We start from the raw sequence: 16,072 nt of genomic DNA on the forward strand, positions 1-16,072 counted from the left end.
CTGCTATAATTTTTTGGTTCTTCCAGTAGTTCTTGTATCTTCTTGCATCTCATACTTTCATCTTTTAAATCAATCATGCTAGTGAAAATTAACTTCTGTCTTCCCTTTTTGAATTCTGATGGCTTGAATCTTCACACCAGGAAATTACTGATTGCTATAGGTTTTCAATGGGATCGTCTTTTGGTTTAATGGAATGAAAACAGATAATTAAATCTGAGTTTAATAGTATCAGTATTTTGTCTCATTCATCTGGGATATGATATGAAAATTGTATTCACACCACCACACACAATTAGTGGAAGATGTTTGACTGGAAGCCTAACGTTCTAAGAGGGACATTCTCTATGGGTGTGAGTAACTAACTAGTCTTGGTTTTGGGCAGAAGGTCTAAGAATTAATTTACCTAATCTTGGGACATTTCACAACCATATTTCTTTACTTGATTACCAAGCGAAAACACTTTCTACAACTGTCTCTGAACTAGAGTATTTTAAAAATAAGGTGATACACCAATTGTTCCTTGCATGTGGAAAATATGTGACTTCTGCATGAATTTAACCTCAGTGTATTCCTTTTTGTTGAGCCCCATACACGAAAGGTTGGCTGATCAACTTACAGTACATTAGTACCGTATATGGATAGTAGGAAAGGAGGAACTTGTTTATATTTGATTTAAAAGACTGTATATTGTATTCCTTGGGAAACACAACAGGGAAAGACAGTTCCACAATACACCAGTTGCAGTAATGAAGGAGGAAAAGAAACTTGATTTATGGGTTTCGAGATGCACTGTGAAGGGATGTTGAGCAGCAGCTGCATGTGTTCCAACGAGCTTAGTACTAAGTGGGGAATTATTGATTCTATTTCAGATGAACCTTCCCTTGGAAATATTTGTAAAATAAGCATATTGCAGAAACCAAATGTCTGTGCAAAAGTGGGAGGGGGTGAGTTAGTAAGAGATGAGTCATTATCTATCAAAAAGCATTTGATAGATCTTTTAGGGGGGAGGCACCCCATATGTGAGAGCAGTATTCTATAGCTTGACAGATTTGTGATTTGCATAAAGTTAACAGCTGTTTGGTTGGGGGGGGGGGGGAGAAGTAATGTCTTAAGTGAAAGAGAAATCCTAGTTTTTTGGAAGCTGAGGATGTAATGGTTGTCTCACCCCATATGTGAGAGCAGTATTCTATAGCTGGACAGATTTGTGATTTGCATAAAGTTAACAGCTGCTCAGTGTGTGTGTGTGGGGGGGGGGAGTAACATCTTAAGTGAAAGAGAAATCCTAGTTTTTTAGAAGCTGAGGATGTGATGGCTGTGATGTGTTTATGCCAAGAGAGGCTTGATGTCAGGATAATTCCAAGAATCTCATGTCTGAAAATTTGCATGTTGCCAAAAATAATACTGAAAGAAAATGGTTATTTTTTATGAGAAATAAGACAGAACTGGGTTTTATTAGCAATGAAATTGATGAGGTTATCTGATCCCATTGGAGTATGGCTTGGAGATCAGTATTGAGGGTGGTAGTAGTTGATGTTCTGTAGGTTGAAGTGAGTTGTGTAGAGTAAGGTTTATCAATTGTAAGGGAGGAGTGCTATGTGCTGTCATCTGCAAAACTGTATATTGGGTTGAAGGTCAAGCTGCCAATCTAACTGCAGAAGTCCTGAGACAGACCAAACGATGGTAGTTTGCTAAGCTTTTGTGCCAGACCTGGTCAAAAGCTTTTGAGATATCAAGTGCAACCATTTGAGATTTGCCAAACTTCATGGCATTTGGCTAGAGATGGGTGACATATGTGAGCAGATCTCCTGTTGATCGGCATTGATGGAATCCATACGGGCAGTTGTTTATTAGGTGGGTGCCTAATTTTAGTTGAGAATTGATGATTTTATCCATTACTTTAGATAGGATTGAGGTGTGCGAGATAGGGCAGTAGTTGGACGGCAGTGACTTGTCACCCTTCTTGGGAATGGATTGAATATAGGCCAATTTCCGGGATGTAGAATAGATACCATATAAGAGAGTATATGTAGACTACATAGGATAGGAGTCAGTTCTGGCCCACAAACTTTCAGGACAATTGGAGGAATGCCATCAAGGCAAGGAGACTTTTTTTGTGTCTAATTTGGACAGTATTTTACTGATCTCTTTCTGGTGAAAGGATATAGGGGCATTGTATGTTGGGCATCTGGAATGGTTGGAGGTATTTACCATTGCATGCATTGGAAGCAAAATATGAGGTCAGGAGATTGGCTTTTTTTGTGGGTGATAATGCAATAGAGCCAACTGGGTATGACGGGGGGGGGGGGGGTGTTGGACATAAGTTACAACTAAATGCTTTGGTGAGAAACCAAAAGGTTGGCGCCATTTGGATGGGCTGCTAGTTTCCCTGCTTTTTGCTCTTTCATACTCTGTTGTGGAAGCATTGATTATTTTTTTTTTGCATCTATTTTGGGCTTGAATATTAGCTCTAAAGAAGGATGGAGTCCTTAATTTGAGTGAGTTATGGTTTATTTGGTTTTTCATTTGTACAGCCTTAGGACATCTTTTAGAGAAGCAATGTTTAGTTAGGGAATGGCAGTTCAGAGTAGTGTAGGGAATGTTTGTTTTCATGAGGATTACTTTGTTGATAAGTTCGGTGCATATGTTTGGGTTGGAAGGTCGGAAGCAATAGTCTAACCATGGGAATGAGGCATAGAAGTTGTGGAGGCTGTTCCACTGGGCACTATTATAATGCCAAACTACTCTTGCATAGGAGTGGCTGTCTAAGCATTGTTGCATGGTGGGAGGCGATGAGCACTAGATTGTAGTCAGAATTACCTAGGGAACCCACTACATTTACTGTGTATTTGGGGAGCGGTTCGGGTTATTTGGTATTCTGGTTGGCATCTGAACAAGTTGTGTAGGGTTGTTAGTGACAGGAAATATTTCAGCATCTCTGCCTGCAAGATCTGTACAACTGGAGGAAGAAATCCAGTTGGTGTTGTGGATATTAAAATCTCTTAGGAGGAGGATTTTGCTGTTGGGAAAGTGGGACTGGAGAAAATTAATTTTTAAGGATAGGAAATTAAAGGACTCAGAGTGGTTGGTTGCATTAGGGGAGTAATAGGGACAACAAATGAATTTGACTGAGTGGGGAAAGGGATATTTTCAACCAAAGAAGGTCAATGTTGGGCAATGCTCTCTGTCAGAGCAAATGTATGCACAAACGCTACCATTAGGTTAAAAGGAGTTAAAGTGTATGCAAAATGCTTAGACAGTCACTCCTCTACAAGAGTAGTTTGGCATTATAATAGTGCCCAGTGGAACAGCCTCCACAACTTCAACCTCTACCTCATTCCCATGGTTAGACTATTGCTTCTGACCTTCCACCTCAAACATATGCACCTAGTTTGGAAGGTTGAGATGAATAGTAGTGGGGGTAGGTGAGATTTGAGTTTCTGCCAGAAAGAGTTGGTGAGGTTAGGTAGACTGAAGATGGTAGTGGACACTATTAAGGTTGAAGTTTAGGCCACTGATGTTGAAGTGGATATGCAGGGTTCTGTGAGGTATATATCTGACTGCAAGGTGCACATTTCCTATGCAGTGCCTGCACACTGGTCTCCATGGTGACTACTAGTGTTGTCACTTGATTTTTGCACTAATTTAGCTTTTGTAGTTGATGATCCAACTGTTGTCTTCATTTTGGCATTTTTCTTCAAGTTGTCCTTGAAGATGCCATTCTTATTCCCTCTGGGCAAATGTTAGGTCTGGTCCAACACATATTCATGATTGGGATCAAGTGTCTTTGAACTTGTTGTTGATTGCTGTTATTAATTTAGATATGCTTGTCGGCATGTTACTTTTACGAGGCATGGAAAGTTTGTTCCATCCTTACTTTTATTTATGGGTCCAAAATGATGGGACCTGATGATATTTTTTAGAATCGATGTTGTATTCTGCTGATTTGATTTTCTTCTTTTAGTGATTTTCCGTTTTCCCATCGGAAAGTTCACAGTGTTGAATTTTTTTGTTTTTTCCCCCATTGAGTCATGTACTGTTCATGCGATGAGGTTACAGAGTTTATTTGTGGGCAAGGGTGAACTTGCATTACAGCACTGGTGCTCATATTTTGGAGGAAAAAGTTACGTTCATAGTATTGATGTGCTGTTCAAGGTTTTCATTTACTCCTAAGTTCAGGAGCTGTTTTAGAGAAAGGAGGCCCAGCGAACAGAAAAAGGGCTGGTTGAGGTTGATAAATAGCTTGTGTGCTGAATCATTTATTTTTGTGCAGGAGGGATGTAGTCAGTGGCAATAGAACTCGCACAGTATACCTTTTTTTTTTTGTCAGTGATATCAATTTTACAGCTGCGGCACACTTTTGTGGGTTTGTTGGTGATTGACGGCACTGCACTCTGACGAGACACGGGGTGCTCATTTGCCGTTGACTGTTGTTGCCACCATCTTTGTTTCGTATGGTAGGCACAGCAGGCACTTACGCGTGGCTGATTTTTAACTGGAAAGATAACTGATTTAATGCAGTATAAGTACTTACAGGTTGTGCAGATGTAATCGGCTCCTAGTACCCACTATTAAGATTCCGTTTAATAATTAAATTGAATGAAAAACACTTACATTGTATAATCAGAGAGCAGAAGTTTAGCATAGGTTATTCACAGGTGCTGCCTGGCAGATGCTGGGTCTAGCTCTCACTGAGGAGACCTCAGAGGTTTCAAAAGTGTTCTTGGTTGACCTTGCCATTAATGCTTCGCGGTATACACACCCCAAAGGAAGTGTGCTTTGCATTATGGGATAGTAAAGCAATTGATGCGAAGTCAGCAACCCTTTATATACAATAGCCTAATCATAAAGATGCTTGTAAACTTTTTTTTCTTAAGATTTGGGACTTCACTTGCAAACTTTTTCTTATAAGTGCTTGGGTATAGGATTAAAATAAGAATATTATTCCTTGTTGCTATAATTTAGTTGATTACGAAGCAAAAAAAAGTTTCTATATGCTTCTTCACAGCAAATACAATGAATGACTTTTGTAATCAGCAGATTTATACAACCAACCAAATTTTAAATTGATTGGTTATGTAAATTTGATTCCAAAAGTCATTCACTAGTTTTATGTGGGTTTTCATTCAATTAAATCTAATGATGATTGATGCTTAACCATCACTCATTCTAAATATTTATTAATAGGTGGGTTATCAGCAAATGAATTTGAGGGGTATGATTTCTACTATGAGTATGGGTAGCCAATCAAGAGCATTGTATTGTTGAACTGTAAATTTAAGTTCTCAAAAAAAATAGCAGGGTTTTTTCTCCCGGAAACTTGGGTTTTTCATCCTGCATACAGACAAATCGGCCCTACAGAACACACACAATTTACAGACAAAAAATACTAGTTGTGGTAGTGGTGGAGGTGGGCTGTTGATGGAGATGATTCGTAGTAGAGGTTCGGTGTAGTGGTTGAGACAGTTGTAGGTGTCCTCCCACAATGAGTCTTCGGACTCCTTGGAGGTGTCACGAATAATAATAATAATAAATATTATAATTCCACCAAATCTTTTCATGTAAAATTTAGAATTGTGTGATGTAATACTTTTCAACAAAGATGCTGTAAGAGTTAAAATTTGAGGAAATCACATCAGGTAATTATTGTAATAGATTCCAGATGCAACATATACTTACCACATTAGATTTTTAATAGGATGAGGGAAAAAATAGTCCATATGCACATTTTTCTATAATAAACTCTTGTAATTAAACTAGATCACAAATAACAAACATTGCTAATTGGTTATGCTTGACATGATATTCTTTATCCCTAATATAATGATTAGAGCACAAAATTAGGGATAATCACAACTAATGAGATAGTATCTCTGATAGGAATTTTCCTCTGAAAATGAATCAACCAATTTCATATGTAGATGGCAAACTTCTTTCTTTCTGTGAACTGATGGAAGATTGTGACCTTTACCCAGTGGTGTAGCTAGAGCTTTTGCCGCCCGGGGCAGTCCCTGAGTTTACCGCCCCCTCTCAGTACACACCAAAAATACTACAAAAAGTCAAAACGACGTATAGGGAAATAAATTAAAACACTATGTTTATTTTTGAAGTAAAACTTTAATTTCAACATTCTAAAATATTATTTTTCTTTCTTTTCTGCTAACAAAATTGTCGATTACATTGGCAAATTCTATTTCATAGTAATGTAGATAATTCTTAATCACTTTTATTTAGAAAAACTTTTCTCACAACTAGCAACACTTACAGCAATTGTGAGGAAAATTTGCAGTAGTATTACAATATTTGGGAATGAATTCCTCGAGAATTTCGAGGAATTCTCGAGACTGTATTTTAGAATTAATTGCAAAAGTTCAAAAAGATTCAAAGTGCTGCCTGGGGGGGGGGGTGCCGCTCTCTCTGCCCCTCCCTAGTTATGCCTCTGCCTTTGCTCCTACTCATACATAGTTGAACAAGCATAATACATGGATTCCTCCTGGGCATCTGTGTATTCCATATACTAGTGTCCAAAAGCCAAGGATAAACTACATTTTTACTTGTTTATGAAAACATTTTCATGACTACAGCCAAATGTGGAAATAAATGTATCGCTAGTATATTAAGAAATTATATTACACAAAAAAGTTATAAATTTCATACTAATTACATTGCAATACATTTTTGTCAAAAGTTAAAATTTCCTAAATATGTAATTAAGGAATTAATCAGTGCTTACAGAAAACTATGCTGAGAGACATTTCAGTATGGAATATGTCCACCCCAAACTGCAATGCAGCTCTCACAACGTCGTACCATGCATAGCACCAAGTGATTCAGGAGTTTTTGAGGCAAATTGGCCCCCTCCTACTTCAAGGCAAGGATAAGATCTTTGTTTTCTGGAGAGGAATTTCGAGCAGTAATGTGTCTTCCTATTGTGTTCCAATGTGCTCTATAGGGTTGAGATCTGGGGAGCATGCTGGTCATTCTGAATTACTGTCAGTGGCAAATTCTCCATGCTTGCTGTGCAAACTCATTAATTGAGAAAGAAGTATTATTTATTTGTTAATAAATGCATGCATTTATAAGCATTCCATTTAGGCTTTTATTTTTGTAGACAGAAGACGTCTTAAGCTTGCGTGGCAATAATTGAGCTTTGCATTGTGTATCGAAGCCGATGCTTGCTCGTCTAGTCAAAGCTACCTTGGCTTGCTCGGTTGTAGGCGCTTACAGGTCCTCGCAGCGGCACTGCAATTTCATGCACATGCATAGCCATTTCATGTCGTCTCACTCTGTTACTTAAATCACAGGCCATACGCAGTCAACGTAGCTCTAGCCAGTGAGCTTCAGCAGCCTTTACAAGTGTGCGTGTTGCTTGGGAAAATTAAGTTACAACCAACTTTTTATGACGATGTTATTGACCAGCTCATAAAGAAGAACCTTAGGGTAGAATTTTTTTTTTTTTTTTTAAACTAGTAAAATTTATTTGTAAACTTCCTATAATAGTACAAAATGTTGAACAATCATATGTGTAACCTAAGAGCAACAGCTCATCCAGGTTACAATATGCATAAAGTTACAAAAATTTATGTAATTCATTTTCATTATATACGTATATGTACAGTCATATAATATACATATTACATATTATTATAATTACATAATAAAATTGCAGGAGACATGCTAATATGTACAGAGAAAGTTGATAACAATTAATTAGGAACAAAATAAAGCAGTTAAATAGCATTAAAATTTTTATGATCTTTGAATACAAATATGCTAAAAAAGTAATAATTTATACAATTATTTTGAACAGAGATTCCTCATTTCTGTAGGAAAATAAATACTCTTTGATTAGAGTTGTATTTGTTTGGGTTAGTTTCATTTCTTATTGTTAAAGACAGTGTGTTGAATACTTTTGGCACTAAATATGCATAATGTTTGTGCATTGCTTCTTTAATTGCTTTTGGAACTATGTATTTTAGGTCGTTATGTCTACTAAGGAAAGCATCTTGTTTGATGTTTACATATTCGTTGTCGTTTTTTATGAATAATAGTACCCTATAGAAGTATAAATATCTAAGGGATAGTATGTTTAGTATGGTGTATTTATTACACATTGCAGTATCATATATGATATATAAACAAATATCCTTATATTTGTTTCTAGTTAAAATTTTAATTACTTTATGCTGAGTCGAGACTAAAGGTTTCAGCGTAGTGCAATAGATTCCTCCCCAACTTAATGTACCATATTGTATTGTGCTTTGAATCCAGGCAGAATATAATATTTTTAGCGTATTTCAATTTAAGAATATGTTTAGGTAGTAAAGTCTGTTTAACATAATCCTTACTTTATTTACGACGTCGGTAATATGTGGTTTCCAGCTTAAACTACTCTCAATTTTTAATCCCAAGTAAGTTATTACACTGACTTTTTCTATTTTCTCGCAGTTGCAATTTGAATTTGTCCTCAAATTCCAATCATACAAAATTAATTGTGCAGTGAAGTTCGTTTTACCAGTTGTATTTTGCAAGTTAAAATTTACGTATTTAGTTTTTGAGACATTCATACTGAGTTTGTTTGACTGGAACCAATTTGTTACTTTCAAAAGATCAGCATTCACGATAGTTTTTATTTGTTCGGTTGTCTGTAGAGAAAATTAGTACTGTATCATCTGCAAAAGTATTTCTTTTACTGTTTAGTTTAAGATTGCAGAATTCATTGATATAAATATTAAATAAAATTGGTTCCAAGACAGATCCTTGTGACACACCACAGTCTACTGTTTTGGAGCTGCTATAGCTGTTGCTTATTTTCAATTTGTTATCTGGCATTTAAGTAATTTCTTAACCAGTTTAGGGCCGTTACCTCGTATTCCTATCACTTCTAATTTTTTTATTAAAATTTCATGTGATACAGAGTCCTAAGCTTTGTGTATATCTAGAAATAGTATATTGTATATATCTAGAAATAGTAAATTTGTATTCAAGTAGCTAAATTGAAAAATATAGACTATCATTTGTAAAATAAATGTTGTATTTGTATGATTAAACATACATAAATTTCTAAATGTATAGTTTTAAATGGTCAGTACAGGTAACCCTCATATAATGCAGTTTCAATATAACGCAGTCTACAAATTGTAGTAACCCTTGTTCAACGTGGTACTTATACAATGCAGTTTTGACAAAAACACAGTCTAGAAATTGTAGTAACCCTTTATCTTTTCATATATTTTTCACCGCGCGACTTAAAAATCAAATTTTATCTTCGTTAAATTTGTGTCTGCCCGTATTGCGCAGGTAGTTATAAGTAGCAAATTTATATTAGGAGATGCATGTATGTATGTCAATTGGATACTGTATAAAGTGTTCATCATCATCATCAAATTCCTGCCATGTACCCTCAAGGGGTGTACAGGATATGATAGTACTACATGAAAAAAACTACATCATTACTAACTTCCTATCTACAATTTTCCTCCAAATCAGTCTGTTACTTGTCAAGACTCCAACATTATCAGATCTTATATTTCTGTCGTCTAAGGCACTTTGTACTGCATCAATCCACCTATATCTTGGTCTTCCCCTGGGTCGTTTTGCTGCCAACCTGGCAGAGAACACTTGTTTTGCTAATCTTTCCTCGCCCATTCTGTTTAGGTGATCATACCACCTGAGATTAGCTCTGCTAATGCATTCCTGGATGTTGACAATGTCAGGTTCTTTCCTAATAGCCTCGTTTTTAATATGATATTGCCATTGATGCCATCTGTTCACGCCTATAATCTTTCTCAGGACTCTCAAGTGTTTTATTTCTGACCCAGCTCTCAGATCCATAAGTTAAAACTGGTTTGAACACTGTCTTGTATACAGCTAATTTAGTGTTCCGACTAATTTCTCTCTTATTCCATATGAATTTATTCAATTGACTTCCTAACATACCAGCTTTGCTGATTCTGTTGTCTATTTCTATATTTAATTTACCATCTTCAGTAAAAATCGTGCCTAAGTAGCTGAAATGTTTCACTTGATCCACAGGTTCTCCATTCACAACACAGTTGACATTTTCAATGATTCTGCCTATTTTCATTGTCTTTGTCTTTTTATTGCTGACCTTCATACCATATCTATTACAACAGCTATTCAATTTAGTCAGAGAATCTTACAGACTTGTAGCAGATTTATTTAGAAGTATAACATCATCTGCATAAAGCGAAGAGCTGACATTAACATCTCCAAATTTGATATCGTGTTTAATACCACTTCCCTTCATAATGTGATCCATATACATAATGAATAACAGAGGGGATAATGTACATCCTTGTCTCACACCAGATTTAACATTAAACCATCTTCCTGTACTTCCTTCAATTCTAACTGCTGACTTACAACTCAAATAAAGACTAAGTATTGTTTGATATAATGCCCCATTGAAACCATATATATTGAATAGCTTCCTCTTGGCACCTTGTCATATCCGTTTTACAAATCGACAAAACCTAAATACAGATCTTTGTTATATTCCCTGGCTTTCTCGACTATTTGTCGTAAAGTGAAGATCTGATCCTGACAGCCTCTATTTGGCCTGAATCCAGCTTGTTCTTCACCAAGCTTTTCTTGCACAATTCTTCTCAACTGTTTCTCAAGTATACTTGCATAGATCTTGCCAGGAACACTCAGTAATGAAATACCTCTGTAATTCTCACATTCAGTTTTATTTCCCTTTTTATATATGTGTACTATGAGAGCTCTACTCTAATCATTGGGAATTCGTCCCTCTGTCCAGGCTTTCTGAACTATGCAGTGCACCCACTGTAAGACTCTTATACTACCATACATCACAATTTCTGGTCGAATATCATCTACTCCTGCTGCCTTTCCACATTTCAAGCCTTTGATGGTTTTTTCAACTTCAAGTATGGATATGTATTCCTGACCGCATGCCTGGTCAGTGTTTTTTACCACTGTGCTGTCATCACTGCTTGTTTCATTTAGAAGTTTTTCAAAGTAATTACTCCATACCTCAAGGATATCTTTTTCTCCCGTCTTCATGTCACCTTTATCATCTCTAACTCCTTTTACAGCAATCTTTCCTCCATTCCTAAGCTTCTTCAACAACCTCCAGAATATTTTGCCACCTTCTTGATATTTATTTTCTATATTCTTGCCAAAGTCCTCCCATGACTTTTGTTTAGCTAGTTTTACACAGTGTTTAGCATTCTTGCATTTGTCTCTGTATTCTCTAAGAGCATAGCTGACTTATTTGCCAGGAACTTTTGATATGCTTTCTTCTTTTTCTTTCACTGCCTTTTTAACTTCCTGTGTCAACCAGGGAGTTCTGATTTTTTTATCCTTGCAGACAACCTCACCACGTGCCTCTCTGGCAGAATCAATTAATGTTTTCTGCAGAGTTTGCCACTGAATCTCCAAGGTTTGATTCCTATTCTCAAACTCTTTCATTTTTTCTTCAATAATCTTTGTGTATTTTAGTCTACAGTTCACATCTGAGAGCTGCTCAACTTTTATTTACTTTTAAACTTTCTTACATGTTATTCTTTTCAATATGAAATTCAATTTTATCCTGCTCAAGACTAAATAGTGATCACTTCCAATTTCAAATCCTCTGTACACTGGTGTCCTGCACCAGGGAGAAAACATCACTATCAACAGTAACATAGTCAATAAGACTTTTCTTATTCCTTGCCTCTTCTCTCCATGTGAATTTGTGCACATTTTTATGTTGGAACATGGTGTTAGTAATAACCAGTCCATATCTTGAGCAGAAATCCAACAGATATTTGTCATTATTATTAGCTTTGCTCTTTTCTCCAAATTTTCCCAAAATATTTTTGTACGTCTCACAATCATTTCCTGCTCTGCTATTTAGATCCCCAACAAGGACCAACTTTTCCTTTTTCATTGTGTCAGTTGCTTTTTCTGAAGCTTCAAAAAATTCCTCAACTTCTACCTTAGGAGACCCTTCTGTGGGACCATAGGCACAAATAAGTCTCATCGTCCAGTTCCCCATTCTCATATTTGCCCACATCACTCTGCTTGAGACTGCCTGCCATTCAAGTTTAGCCTCGTATTTTGTGTTGAATACTGTGGCAACTCCTTCTTTACCATGATTGTCATTTCCTGAGTATAACATTTTGTATTTATTGCTCAGAAAGGTCTCACCAGTTTTTGTCTTTTTGTTTCAGCCCCCCCCCCCATTATGTCGATCTGGTACTTATCTAATCCCTCAGCTAGCTCCATTTCTTTGCCATTCAGGCTTCTTATGTTGATAGTACCGATCTTTAACTCTGGTGATGTTGAGTTGGGGTTTGTTTTCAGATTTGTTCCAGTAGCTGACTTTTCGCTGTTCGCTCTGGTTCCCTGGCGAAAACAACGGGGGCCTTGTTTAACCGGGCGACGCCCCAGCCGGCATGAAATTTTGTCATGTCGTACCATCATTTTTTATTTTGGTTTAACCAATAAGAATACAATTTGGTTGGCTAAATCCCAAATTGCCAGCATGTCCTCGTTCGTTCAGTATCCAAGTAGATACCCAACAGGGTGCACCACGAGAAGGTGAGGATTGGACATTAGGTCAGAAGCCCTGGTCAGTTCTCCGCATTCCTTTAAAGGTTATGTGGAGGTCTCCTCTCAGTTATACAGCTTTGATGAAAATTGTCTTTGTTTTCTGCCAGGAAAGTACATTAAAAATCATAAGTGTGTTATCTCAAGCTGAGCACTTTATTTTCTGGTGAGTTACATACATAATTAATATGTAATGCTTTTTTATGTAAAAAAATTATTTTTATAGTAATAGCCACAAATTGCATTGAAAGGGGAAAAAATGAATATTGAAAAGAAAATTTCTCTCGAAGAAAAAAAATTAAAATCATGGATCGGTTGAAAAATGGAGAAAAACCAGTTGTTGTAAGGACTCTGAATTTAAATGAATCAACAATTCAAACAATCAAACACAATGAACATAAAATCTGAGAAAGTGTTTATTGCTGGGTCAACAGTAAGTGCAAAGCTCGTTGCTCGTGTACACAATTTTCTGAGAGAAAAATGAAATCTCTAATGATTTGGAAAGAAGATGCACTCAAAAGAAAATTCCTTTGGATGGAAATCTTATTAAACAAAAAACTCAACATTTATAAACATTTATAATGCAGACCAGGTGTTCAATGCTGATGAATCTGGGTTATATTGGGAAAAAATGTCAAACGCATCTATATTTCAAAAAATGAAAGATCAGCTCCTGGATTCAAAGTTTCCAAAAACAGAATTAAATGACAAAACTAATGTTTATTAACTGATCCTCAAATCATCGTGCTATGAAAGATTAAAATATGCACTTATTTTTATTTTGCCTAAAACATTTATGCATTATGTGCAATTAAGCTTAATTACAATTTGTAATTTTTATACTTTTATACTATATATTTGTGTCATAGTTTATGTTTTCTTAACTTATGAATTAACTGAATTAAATAAAAACATATTTTTGTTGGATATGTCATTGTTGTTTATATAATTTTTTTTTAAACCAATTTCGGAATATAACCCTACTTTTTGTATGTGATCTGAGTCTCGCATAATGCGATTTATATAACATGGTATTTCTATGGAACCTAACATCTGCATTATACGAGGGTTACCTGTAATTCATTATTCCGATAATCAGATTTCAATCACACCTCTCACTCCATGAATGATAACAAGAGCAAGCATGAATTTCAAGACCAGCATTTTCCCCTGGTTACTGCTCATGTTTTTATTGATTAAATCTAATGATAATTAATCTTTAACTATCACTCATCCTAAATATTTATTAATAAGTGTGTTATCAGCAACTGAATTTGAGATGTATGATTTCTGCTATTTTTTAGATGCTTAAAGTCAAGGAATAATAATATTTTTTCAGCAAAACAGTGCCCATGAAGATACCTATAGAAAAGACAGAAGCAGAATATTAGATAGCAATTTGAACAAGTCTCTGTGAAAGGAACTCATTTTTTAATTTTTTATTAACTAATATTACATTCTTGGTATAGTTTATTAATCGATTTTTTCACTATTTTTTACAGATTGAGAGTCTTTTTCATTATTATTTGTATTTTGACGTGTCAATTTTTTATTTAAATCTTTGATGCAAACAATTAACAATTTTTTCATTGCCCGAATAGTTTTGCCCTGAAAATGGGAAAGTTTCTTTGCTGAGAAGGGAGTCACTTGCTTCTTTAATTTTAACTTTGTCTTTAAAGATTATTTTTATTGTCGACTCGCTTAACTTAAATTCACATGCGATATCAACAATCTTAAAACTGGACTCAAGTTTTTGTATCCAAATTGATAACACGATGCCTATTTGTGTCTTCATATCCCCATTGTTGTGACTTTCCCCACCAATCTTATTGATATGTTTAATAAGTCATCATCATCATGCCTATCAAAGATTTAGGCCTAGAATGGCCTGTTCTAGTCTTAGAAGTCATCATTGAATCTTTTAAGAGGACGTCCTGGTTTTCTTTTTTCCTGTTTAATAAGTGTGCTAATTAAACTTATAATATATCATGTCCATGTGGAAACAATAGCATTATAAGTGTATTGAACTGACACTTATGTACCCCTGTTTTAAAGTTTGTCTTCAAATCAGCAATGAACTTTTTTTAATTCATAAATATGAGGTAAGTGTTGAGAAAATCTATATTGATGAATTTTAAGCTCTTTTCTTATCTTAGTAATGCAATTTTAATTGTGTATGTTGTGCCACCTAACTTTTTTCTCTCCCTCTAGGTAAAGGTTGTTTACTGTTTATTGCTCATGCTATGATTAATCCAAGTGAAATAAAATGTCGTCTGCATGGCCCTTGTGCTGTTCTTTCAATGACAGTTAATGGAGTTAGACAGCTGTCACTAACAGAGGTTAGTATGTGAGCAAATACAACTATTAGCATATGAAAATTTGTATCCAAGTGTTAATCTGTTTATAAAGATTATATTTTTTCTTAACATTTGTTCATACAAACAAAAAAATAAAAATGTTTGCAATTTTCAAAAATCTTCCTTTTCCTGTTTCTGGCATTTTCTAGAATGTAGAATCTGTAACGATGCTCCTGAAATAGTCAACAGCATCAGACTTGATGCTGCTAATATTCTTTCCCAATCTTTGTCTGTAAAAAGTAATCTATATTCTGGCCAACTTGCTGTTCTCAGAGAGCTATGAAAAGATGATAGTATTGTCATCACCAGAGCGGATAAGGGTAATGCCACAGTCCTTAACGAATATAATTGTGAAATGGACGATTCTCTGAGACTGCATTACTTATGTCACACCAGATACTTTAAAAATAGGCCTGGTTGGCTGAGCGGTTAGCATATTCGCTCTCCAGCCAAAAGGCTGTGGGTTTGAATCCCACCATGGGCATGGATGTTTGTGATTATCTGTGAAAATACTAGTGGTAGATGGTGTTGGTGTAGTTGCGGCTCGTTGTAGTTGGTGGATTGAATGGTGGAGACAGAGTTGTAGAGTAGGTGCCATCCCTCGATGAGTCTTTGGACTCCCTGGAGGTGTCAAATAATAATAATAATCTTCTTGTTAAATCTAACAGATAGGCTTAGGTGTTGATTATTCATGATTTATTTTTAATGATATTAACAACACCAAACAAACTACTTTATGAAAATATTTTATTAACTTGCTTATATTTCATTGAATTTTAAATGAGCATCATCAAAGCACAACACTGCTTGTATGTACAACAGAGAGTAAATGAAACAATACAATTGTAATGGACAAAAGATCTAAAGTCCTATTTTGATGCTCTTTAATGTTGTAAAGAAATAAAAAAATTACACCTATGTGGGAGTTGCTCTTAAAGTTAAGTCTCCCAAAATTTTGGCAAATTAATGCGACCATATTTGTTCAGGTTAGGAGAATTCTTTATAACCATTTGAGTTAGTCATGGCTATGAAGAATTCTTCTAACCTGAACAAATATGGTTGCATTAATTTGCCAAAAATTTGGGCCACTGTTATTTTAAGAGCAACTCACACATAGCTGTATTTTTTTTTACAACATT

At 35.5% G+C, this 16,072-nt stretch overlaps 1 protein-coding gene across 1 annotated transcript in view; it reads left to right on the plus strand.

Annotated features, from left to right (window-relative positions):
- LOC150095987 (uncharacterized) overlaps window positions 1-16,072 on the plus strand; it is a 340,717-nt gene that overhangs the window by 259,081 nt on the left and 65,564 nt on the right. The window contains exon 9 of the mRNA XM_090409460.1: window positions 14,788-14,915. Within this exon, the coding sequence (XP_090265586.1) occupies window positions 14,788-14,915 (128 nt within the window). The remainder of the gene's footprint in view (window positions 1-14,787; window positions 14,916-16,072) is intronic.

This window comes from Typopeltis vanoorti, chromosome 19 (assembly GCF_054136105.1).
Source record: "Typopeltis vanoorti isolate ZY-2024b chromosome 19, IOZ_Tvanoo_1.0, whole genome shotgun sequence".
Lineage (NCBI taxonomy): Eukaryota > Metazoa > Arthropoda > Arachnida > Uropygi > Thelyphonidae > Typopeltis > Typopeltis vanoorti.